We start from the raw sequence: 11421 nt of genomic DNA, 5'->3' as shown, positions 1-11421 counted from the left end.
TGTTACGTAGATGGAAAAAAGCTGTTCTTGAAACAATCTTGATATGTTCGTCAAAAGAGCGATCAGGGTCCAGAGTAACGCCGAGGTCCTTCACAGTTTTATTTGAGACGACTGTACAACCATCAATATTAATTGTAAGATTCAACAGAAGATCTCTTTGTTTATTGGGAACTAGAACAAGCATCTCTGTTTTGTCCGAGTTTAAAAGAAGAAAGTTTGCAGCCATCCACTTCCTTATGTCTGAAACACAGGCTTCCAGCGAGGGCAATTTTGGGGTTTCACCATGTTTCATTGAAATGTACAGCTGTGTGTCATCCGCATAGCAGTGAAAGTTAACATTATGTTTTCGAATGACATCCCCAAGAGGTAAAGTATATAGTGAAAACAATAGTGGTCCTAAAACGGAACCTTGAGGAACACCAAAATTTACAGTTGACACAACTAAGTCTTAATGTTTGTACAGTCAGCGTATTTTAGAGTTCTGATTGGGTACGACAGTTGAACTATTCTAATGAGGCATCTCAAAAGTTATATTATTCAAGAATCAATGGGTATACATCATCAATATCTAGAAGTCTAAAGATCAATGTATCAACTGCAGATTGTCCTTTTAAGATGTGGTCTGGGATGAACTAAATCCTGCTGTTAGCATAAAAAAAGGTTTGAGCATAGGAAAAAGGATTATTGTCCTAATCTGACTGAGTTTTTCCAATTAGCTCTCGACTCGGACCAAGATGATGCAAAAAAAGACAACAACTTTTACATTTTTCTTTCAAACGTTTTTTTTTTCTCCCTACCATTTAAAAATTTAATAAATATTAACATTTAAAGCTTTTCATTCATGTATATACAAGAACTATACAATACACATAATGATGTTATGAACTGCAAGACAGAAATGAGGTAATGCACAACTTGAAACAGCGTGACATCAGACCAACCACTCTGCAGACTTACAGCATTCCCTCTACTTCTCGACTGACATCATTATACTTTACATTCTGTTGGCTGGCTGTTAGTTTCTTAGATAATAATATGCTGCTGAAATGTACACTATATACAATATTACTTGAAAAATATATCACTTACAAAAAAATATCAAGAATGGTTTTCTTTTTATCTTTTAAAGCATATGTGTGAGTTTTTCCACAAAGGTAATGTGCATGCTACAGTGGGGTTGGCTTTACAAACAGACTTGACCTGTTGACCTTTAGATGACCTCTGAGGCCCAATCTCTTGTAAATGGTTGTTTGGGAAGCACGTCAACAATAAGAGCACCAATGGGGAGAGGTTACAAAGCTCCCTGGAGGAAGTGCCATCATCACCAAGACACTGCGACATCATCACCAATACATTGTGACATCATCTCCAAACTGGTGACATCACCAATACGTGTGACATCATCACTTCAACTTGTGACAGCCCCCCCAAAGTGAAGTTTTTTTTTTGTTGGTGTGGCCGTGCCACACAATATCTTCGCAATATTAAAGTTCAATAAGTAGTTCTGATGCACTTTTCAAAATACGTTACAGCACAACTGTACACAGATCAGGAAGTAAATGGTAGCAATGGCCGTCGTCACATTGTTTAACATGTCTTGTAGTCACTTTAGTTCCAGCACCCTTTTATTTTCTTGTTTATTATTCCATGTATTAACTGAAGCAGAGAGGGCTGAGTGATGCAGTGCAAATGCATAGAGATCACTCTGCTGGTTCGATGAGGTAACCATTAGTGGTCTAAGTCCACTGGCATGGATTTTTATTTTTTTTACATTTTATGTTAATTTATTCTTGCAGCAATCGGGTGAGAGTCCAGTCCAGGATAATCCATCAGATGGTTGTAATAATGTTGTAATAAAGTTGTCACATTGTAACATTGTCATATTGTAACATTGTCACATTGTAACGCTGTAACACTCTAATGCTGTAACAACGTTGCAATAACGTTGAGCTGACAGAAGTCACGGTGGACCATATTACTGAGCAGCAAGTCCCAGGATAAGTCAGTGATCATGTCAGCAAATGGGACAGGGTCCTGGTTGTTCTGGTTCTGTGAGCCGAGTCTGATCCTACATCCTCCCTTCTTGATCTGGCAGCAGCAACGCCAGCCACAGTTCCAGCAGGCCCGGGTTCAGGGCCGGGGCCGGCGGATTGGCCTAAAGAGCGGTTGTTTGGACTGCTGTGCTCTTTAGATGGCGATAAAGCAGCGTCTCCAATGGAGTCTGGAGAAGCGATGGATCGGAGCCGGGGCCGGAGAGGCGGGCTGGGACCTGGAGGTAGAGAAGGGAGCCCAGGGACCAAGTCTCCATCCCTGACCCCAAAGGAAGGACCCTGGGGAACGACGGCACTCGCCGACGGTGAGGTGGTCAGGCCCTGAGCAGTGGAGCGAGGCCGTCTAGGGGTCTTAGTGGTTCGGGATGGGCTCTGGGTGGTGGTGGGGAGCGGGGAGTCTGATGGTTGGGTGGGGTTGGGCTGGGTAGAGGTCTCCTGGCCAGTCTCAGAGTCTGAGTCGGAGGATCCTCCAGTCTTGTGGAGGTCTGGGGATGGAGAGAAGAGGGTGGTGAAGCCTTCCTTCCTGTTGCAGGACTCACAGCACAGCTTGTTGTAGCCAGGAATGGAACAGTAACGGGCTAGGACCTCCATCTGGCAGAATATAGACTTGTCTCCAAGACATGGCTCATCTGTGGGGCGAGAGCAGAGTCAGAGTCAGACACATTACAGCTCTTTCCTCATACAGTAGTGACCTTAACCCAACACCTGGCAACCCAAAACCTGGCAACCCAACACCTGGCAACCCAACACCTGGCAACCTCTTCAACCGTATCCCGCTCCGCTGGCATGCATCGAAAACTTGTGGCTTTCTCCTGGCTATTCTTTTGCAAAATAACTAGGAATGAACTGACTTATTTTCAAATAAATGTGTATTACACATAACATCACATTAAGGTGTGGGCTGGTCACTGTATTAAAAAAGAACGATAGCAGGTCTATTTCTCTCCAGTAGCTGGCCTATTCTGTCCATTCAGAACTTCTTCTCAACACCCATGAATGATAAGATGCCGTCTGCTGTGTTTTAAGGTCCTTACTACTGAACAGTGTCTGTTTCAGGTGTGTAGGAGTCAAAATAACAATGCTGGAAGGGCATATAAACAACTTTTGGAAAGCTCATATTCTGAGCTAGCCATTAAAAAAGTATGGTCTACAGAAAGAGATGGAAGAGATGGCGGACCCGCACACTGTCGAAAAAATGAATACACCCAAAACTGAGGCTTGAATGCAACATAAAGATGTTTATTCAAACACCTGACAACAGAAAGAGTTGGCCAATACTATCCAAGAGATTGTTAGTGAGGAAATTACGTCTGCCTTCGACTTGCAATTAAAACCGATAAATGAATCTCTTGCACTGCTCGTTTCTAAAAATGGATACATACTCTACTGAAGTGGAAAGTTTGGAGACAGTGGCCAATGTAACAGAGGAGCTACACAATGACCTGGATGGAGAACGACCAATGGCTGGGTTTCACTTGTTTATTTGTTTCACATCTATGGCCTATTAACACTAAAGATAACAATTACATCATTAATAATGCATATACACTACCGTTCAAAAGTTTGGGGTCACTAGAAATGAGAAATGTCCTTGTTTTTGAAAGAAATTCAGATTTTTTGTCCATTAAAATAACATCAAATTGATCAGAAATACAGTGTAGACATTGTTTACGTTGTAAATTACCTTTTAAAGGTCATGTAGCTGGGAAACAGCAGATTTTTAATGGAATACCTACATAGGCGTACAGAGGCCCATTATCAGCAACAATCACGTCTGTGCTAAAATGGCATGTTGTGTTAGCTAATCCAAGTTTATTATTTTAAAACGCAAATTGATCATTGACCAAAAGCTAGAAACCATTATACACAGGCAGTTAGAAAAGCCAAGGCTAGCTTTTTCAAGCAGAAATTTGCTTCTTGCAACACTAACTCAAAAAAGTTCTGGGACACTGTAAAGTCCATGGAGAATAAGAACACCTCCTCCCAGCTGCCCACTGCACTGAAGATAGGAAACACTGTCACCACTGATAAATCCACCATAATTGAAAATTTCAATAAGCATTTTTCTACTGCTGGCCATGCTTTCCACCTGGCTACTCCTACCCCTGTCAACAGCACTGCACCCCCAACAGCAACTCGCCCAAGCCTTCCCCATTTCTCCTTCTCCCAAATCCATTCAGCTGATGTTCTGAAAGAGCTGCAAAATCTGGACCCCTACAAATCAGCCGGGCTAGACAATCTGGACCCTTTCTTTCTAAAATTATCTGCCGAAATTGTTGCCACCCCTATTACTAGCCTGTTCAACCTCTCTTTCGTGTCGTCTGAGATTCCCAAAGATTGGAAAGCAGCTGCGGTCATCCCCCTCTTCAAAGGGGGGGACACTCTAGACCCAAACTGCTACAGACCTATATCTATCCTACCATGCCTTTCTAAGGTCTTCGAAAGCCAAGTCAACAAACAGATTACCGACCATTTTGAATCTCACCATACCTTCTCTGCTATGCAATCTGGTTTCAGAGCTGGTCATGGGTGCACCTCAGCCACGCTCAAGGTCCTAAACGATATCTTAACCGCCATCGATAAGAAACATTACTGTGCAGCCGTATTCATTGATCTGGCCAAGGCTTTCGACTCTGTCAATCACCACATCCTCATCGGCAGACTCAACAGCCTTGGTTTCTCAAATGATTGCCTCGCCTGGTTCACCAACTACTTCTCTGATAGAGTTCAGTGTGTCAAATCTGAGGGTCTGTTGTCCGGACCTCTGGCAGTCTCTATGGGGGTGCCACAGGGTTCAATTCTTGGACCGACTCTCTTCTCTGTATACATCAATGAGGTCGCTCTTGCTGCTGGTGAGTCTCTGATCCACCTCTACGCAGACGACACCATTCTGTATACTTCCGGCCCTTCTTTGGACACTGTGTTAACAACCCTCCAGGCAAGCTTCAATGCCATACAACTCTCCTTCCGTGGCCTCCAATTGCTCTTAAATACAAGTAAAACTAAATGCATGCTCTTCAACCGATCACTACCTGCACCTACCCGCCTGTCCAACATCACTACTCTGGACGGCTCTGACTTAGGTGTCTGGTTAGACTGTAAACTCTCCTTCCAGACCCATATCAAACATCTCCAATCCAAAGTTAAATCTAGAATTGGCTTCCTATTTCGCAACAAAGCATCCTTCACTCATGCTGCCAAACATACCCTTGTAAAACTGACCATCCTACCAATCCTCGACTTTGGCGATGTAATTTACAAAATAGCCTCCAATACCCTACTCAACAAATTGGATGCAGTCTATCACAGTGCAATCCGTTTTGTCACCAAAGCCCCATATACTACCCACCATTGCGACCTGTACGCTCTCGTTGGCTGGCCCTCGCTTCATACTCGTCGCCAAACCCACTGGCTCCATGTCATCTACAAGACCCTGCTAGGTAAAGTCCCCCCTTATCTCAGCTCGCTGGTCACCATAGCATCTCCCACCTGTAGCACACGCTCCAGCAGGTATATCTCTCTGGTCACCCACAAAACCAATTCTTTCTTTGGCCGTCTCTCTTTCCAGTTCTCTGCTGCCAATGACTGGAACGAACTACAAAAATCTCTGAAACTGGAAACACTTATCTCCCTCACTAGCTTTAAGCACCAACTGTCAGAGCAGCTCACAGATTACTGCACCTGTACATAGCCCACCTATAATTTAGCCCTATCAACTACCTCTTTCCCAACTGTATTTAATTTATTTATTTATTTTGCTCCTTTGCACCCCATTATTTGTATTTCTACTTTGCACATTCTTCCATTGCAAAACTACCATTCCAGTGTTTTACTTGCTATATTGTATTTACCTTGCCACCAAGGCCTTTTTTTGCCTTTACCTCCCTTCTCACCTCATTTGCTCACATTGTATATAGACTTGTTTATACTTTATTATTGACTGTATGTTTGTTTTACTCCATGTGTAACTCTGTGTTGTTGTATCTGTCGAACTGCTTTGCTTTATCTTGGCCAGGTCGCAATTGTAAATGAGAACTTGTTCTCAACTTGCCTACCTGGTTAAATAAAGGTAAAATAAATAAATAAATAAATAAAAACCCTTTCGCAATTATGTTAGCACAGCTGGAAACTGTAGTGCTAATTAAAGAAGCAATAAAACTGGCCTTCTATCTTTGATAAACACAGATATTAAACTCTTTTCCAAAATGTTGTCATCCGGTCTCGAGACTTACTTACCCAAATGGATCCACACGGACATAACCGTGGGAAGTAAGGGGTGCTGAGTGAGGGTGCTGCAGCACTCCCTGCAAAATCAGAATTTAATAAAAATATATATTTCACAAAAGTAGTGTACCTAGCCTTTACTTGTCCTCTATTAGCGGACTGATGTAGCATCTCAGGCGCGGACAGATTAATTTTTTTCAACACCCCCCCCCCTCCAGTCGACAAAATAATTCTACTTAAGGAATCTCAATCGTTTCCCATTTTAAATATTTTGGTAGTAGATATACACGGAGTGTAGAAAACATTAGGAACACCTTCCTTATATTGAGTCGCACCCCTTTTGCCCTCAGAGCAGCCCCAATTCGCCGGGGTATGGAATCTACAAGGTGTCAAAAGTGTTCCACAACGATGCTGACCCATGTTGACTCCAATGTTGTGTCAAGTTAGCTGGATGACCTTTGGGTGGTGGACCATTCTTGATACACACGAGAAACTGTTCAGCGTGGAAAACCCAGCAGTGTTGCAGTTGGTCTCCACTGATACAGCCCTTACACAATGTAATATGGTGTCTCCTATTGGCCTGGAAGAGGTGGTCTTCACTGGTACAGCCCTTACACAATGTAATATGGTGTCTCCTATTGGCCTGGAAGAGGTGGTCTCCACTAATACAGCCCTTACACATTGTAAACTATGCTTTAATGCTATTATTGCTCACACTGTTTCTATTTGAAGAACAATGTAACTGGGAACCAAAACGACGTGCCCATAGTCCAATATTTCACAATAATGCCTTGTGATCTGGAGGACAGCCTTTAGTATCCCCTCAATGGTCCCAATGTGGAATCCGTGTCCTTACTAATATCATTAATGGTTTAAGAACATTCCAAGGAAACATGTTTCTATATTTACAACGTAAGTCAGCTGTGCTGGCCTATGGAGTCCTTTGGTAAACCCAGCTACTGAAACCTCCAATGATGGGATGTATAAAATAAGTTATCTGGGCTCCTGAAAGGAGTGCACTATGACATATAAACAACTTTTGGAAAGCTCATATTCTGAGCTAGCCATTAAAAAAAGTATGGTCTACAGATCTACTTGAATCCGAACAACCCTTTAACTCGAACAGAATATGGGGAAAATATGACCTTGGCATTCTGTAATCCGAACCACCAATTTATACATTTGAAGTTTGTTCATTTACTGTATTTAACACCAAAGAAACGTTTTACACTGAAATTGGCCCCAACTCGCAACTGTTCACTGTGTCCCCTAAATCAGGTAGGCACATTTTCATTTGATGTGGGTGTGCCCTGCAGATAAATGCCTTTGTTCCCCCCTGAAGGCCATGAATTTAAATATTCAATGCTTATGTTACTTAACGATGAAAGCCCCTCGAATCTCTCAGTCAATCAGAGAAGACTACTGCTGGAAGGCAAACACTGCTCGTCACTCCCTGACCTTAGAGATCCTTTATATTCTCTATTATGGTTAGGTCAGGGTGTGACTAGTCTAGTTTTTACATTTCTATGTTGACCTGGTATGGTTCCCAATCAGAGGCAGCTGTCTATCGTTGTCTCTGATTGGGGATCATATTTATGCAGCCTTTTCCCACTGGGTTTTTGTGGGATCTTGTCTGTGTCTAGTTGCTGGCGTCACGTTTTCGTTTTGAGCTTTATTGTTTTTTTCCCTGTGAGTTTCATCTAATAAACATGTGGAACTCTATGCACGCTGCGCCTTGGTCCATTCATTCAACACACGACCGTGACACTGCTGCTGAAAAATGATTGGCTCTAAAGATGGCCGACCACCTCACTCTCTCCCATATAACCAGTGGATACAGTTACTATTAGAAGTCATAACACTAGAATCATCGACAACAAGAAGGAATGGTGCTAGTCAAGGAAAGACTGAGGGTGGCTGGATGGGGACTGGGTTATCTTTGTACACATTTATATGATTGTTTTTGTACTTGTAAACGCGCTCTGAAATAAAAAATACAAATCTGAATAAAAAGTTGGTCACAAAAGAACAGATTTGGATGTCTTGGTGTAACGCCTAAAGGTTATGGGTCCCAGTCAGGGCTATTCCCCGAATTCCCAGACACACTCTTTAATATCAGATGTTTAAAACGGTAAGCCTGCTAAGAATAGAATAGACTAGAATCCAATAAAATCCAATAGAAGAATAGACTAGACTAGAATCCAATAAAAATCCAATAGAGGCATCCCATGCTCACTTACTGAAGGAGAGTTTGTGGACAGGATTCTCAGGAACAATCTGATGTACACCCTCCGTCTTTGTTGTTGAATTCTCCATCGCTTCTTTAGTGAACGGGGGCAGCGATGACTGTCCTGTTTTTACCAGAGGATGAGAGACGGCAAGCTTTACAGATAATTACATGGTGGGCTGCAAAAATCATAGGTTTTCCAGAAATCCAGGTTGGACGATTCCAGATGTCTTGCTTTTTCCCTTACTTCTTCTGGTAATGTACCAACTGGGAGTTCTGGACATCCTGGACATTTTGGGGAAGGTTACCTGAACTGCAACCCTACATAAGGGTTCTTTGGGAAGGTGATGGTTCTATGTGGAACCATAATGACTCAAATAGCCCTTTGAGCTCTTCAATGGTTCTTTACAGTTCAGAACTAGGGTTCTTTACAGTTCAGAACTAGGGTTCTTTACAGTTCAGAACTAGGGTTCTTTACGGTTCAGAACTAGGGTTCTTTACAGTTCAGAACTAGGGTTCTTTACAGTTCAGAACTAGGGTTCTTTACGGTTCAGAACTAGGGTTCTTTACAGTTCAGAACTAGGGTTCTTTACAGTTCAGAACTAGGGTTCTTTACAGTTCAGAACTAGGGTTCTTTACAGTTCAGAACTAGGGTTCTTTACGGTTCAGAACTAGGGTTCTTTACAGTTCAGAACTAGGGTTCTTTACAGTTCAGAACTAGGGTTCTTTACAGTTCAGAACTAGGGTTCTTTACAGTTCAGAACTAGGGTTCTTTACAGTTCATAAAATGGGTCTTATCTCTTTTAGTGATAATTAAAATGTAGGGGAAGCAGCTCATTAGAATTTTTGGGGGCGTGGTTTACGCACAGCTCTTTTTGTGCAATTGTGAGTTAGTGTCATGTCAGTTTATCTGATGTGTTGTGTTATGCCATTACATATTAGATATGACAATGGCCAGTGATGGTGTCCTGTGAAAGACTCATGTTATGGCCTTGTGTTAGTTGAGAACATCTGACTAAATCAGTCAGTGGGTCTCAATTCTCTCCTCAGGGACCCCAGCTGTTCCAGAGGAAGCTCACTTGTTTCAACTTGTCAATAATAACACCTAGGGAATTTTAACAATATAACATGTCTGACCAGAATAAAACCCTGTATGGTTTTCAATAGGATCTACAAAGAACCTTTAAGATTAAAGAAGGTTCTTTATAGAACCATTCTCCATAAAGGTTCTATAAAGGACCATAAGAAAAGGGTTGCAACCATAGTGGAACCCTTTTTGATGCTATATAGAACCTTATATTAATGGTTCTTTATAGAACATTAGCACCATGTTCCATTTAGAACCTTGAGCATGGTTCTTCATAGAACCTTCAAAAAAAGGTTACATAAAGCACCAAAAGGAATTTTCTATGGCAGCGGTTCCCGAACTAGGGGTTTGCAACTGTTCCAAACTCCCCAGGTAATCAGAGCTCTTTAAGAACCCCTGTGCCTCTCCTCTCCTGTCTCCACAGGTAATCAGAGCACTTTAAGAACCCCCTCCCCTCCTCTCCTGTCTCCCCAGGTAATCAGAGGTCTTTAAGAACCACCTCCTCTCCTCTCCTGTCTCCCCAGGTAATCAGAGGTCTTTAAGAACCACCTCCTCTCCTCTCCTGTCTCCCCAGGTAATCAGAGCTCTTTAAGAACCCCTGTTCCTCTCCTCTCCTGTCTCCCCAGGTAATCAGATCTCTTTAAGAACCCCCTCCTCTCCTCTCCTGTCTCCCCAGGTAATCGGAGCTCTTTAAGAACCCCTGTTCCTCTCCTCTCCTGTCTCCCCAGGTAATCAGAGGTCTTTAAGAACCCCCTCCTCTCCTCTCCTGTCTCCCCAGGTAATCAGATCTCTTTAAGAACCCCTGCTCCTCTCCTCTCCTGTCTCCCCAGGTAATCAGAGCTCTTAAAGAACCCCCTCCTCTCCTCTCCTGTCTCCCCAGGTAATCAAATCTCTTTAAGAACCCCTGTTCCTCTCCTCTCCTGTCTCCCCAGGTAATCAGAGCTCTTAAAGAACCCTCTCCTCTCCTGTCTCCCCAGGTAATCAGATCTCTTTAAGAACCCCCTCCTCTCCTGTCTCCCCAGGTAATCAGAGCTCTTAAAGAACCCCCTCCTATCCTCTCCTGTCTCCCCAGGTAAGCGGAGCTCTTAAAGAACCCCCTCCTCTCCTCTCCTGTCTCCCCAGGTAATCAGAGCTCTTAAAGAACCCCCTCCTCTCCTCTCCTGTCTCCCCAGGTAATCAGAGCTCTTAAAGAACCCCCTCCTCTCCTCTCCTGTCTCCCCAGGTAATCAGATCTCTTTTAAGAACCCCCTCCTCTCCTCTCCTGTCTCCCCAGGTAATCAGAGCTCTTAAAGAACCCCCTCCTCTCCTCTCCTGTCTCCCCAGGTAATCAGAGCTCTTTAAGAACCCATGTGCCTCTCCTCTCCTGTCTCCCCAGGTAATCAGAGCTCTTAAAGAACCCCCTCCTCTCCTCTCCTGTCTCCCCAGGTAATCAGAGCTCTTAAAGAACCCCCTCCTCTCCTCTCCTGTCTCCCCAGGTAATCAGAGCTCTTAAAGAACCCCCTCCTCTCCTCTCCTGTCTCCCCAGGTAATCAGATCTCTTAAAGAACCCCCTCCTCTCCTCTCCTGTCTCCCCAGGTAATCAGAGCTCTTAAAGAACCCCCTCCTCTCCTCTCCTGTCTCCCCAGGTAATCAGAGCTCTTAAAGAACCCCCTCCTCTCCTCTCCTGTCTCCCCAGGTAATCAGATCTCTTTAAGAACCCCCTCCTCTCCTGTCTCCCCAGGTAATCAGATCTCTTTAAGAACCCCTGTTCCTCTCCTCTCCTGTCTCCCCAGGTAATCAGATATCTTTAAGAACCCCTGTTCCTCTCCTCTCCTAAATGTCACCCATTCATG

At 43.5% G+C, this 11421-nt stretch overlaps 1 protein-coding gene across 3 annotated transcripts in view; it reads right to left on the bottom strand.

Annotated features, from left to right (window-relative positions):
- Positions 1–764: 764 nt before the first annotated feature.
- Positions 765–11421, bottom strand: part of LOC110513446 (A disintegrin and metalloproteinase with thrombospondin motifs 3) — a 146114-nt gene continuing 135457 nt past the window's right edge. For 2 of the 3 annotated variants that reach the window (XM_036959863.1, XM_036959864.1), the window contains exons 21-22: positions 8516–8626; positions 765–2680 (exon numbers count right to left, since the gene is read on the bottom strand). In XM_036959863.1, the coding sequence (XP_036815758.1) occupies positions 2010–2680; positions 8516–8626 (782 nt within the window). In that variant the 3' untranslated portion in view covers positions 765–2009. The remainder of the gene's footprint in view (positions 2681–8515; positions 8627–11421) is intronic. The other variant, XM_036959865.1, reaches the window with a different exon arrangement.

Source organism: Oncorhynchus mykiss, chromosome 23 (genome assembly GCF_013265735.2).
Source record: "Oncorhynchus mykiss isolate Arlee chromosome 23, USDA_OmykA_1.1, whole genome shotgun sequence".
NCBI lineage: Eukaryota > Metazoa > Chordata > Actinopteri > Salmoniformes > Salmonidae > Oncorhynchus > Oncorhynchus mykiss.
Note: the sequence above shows the minus strand (reverse complement) of the source record. Positions and strands in the feature narration are given on the sequence as shown.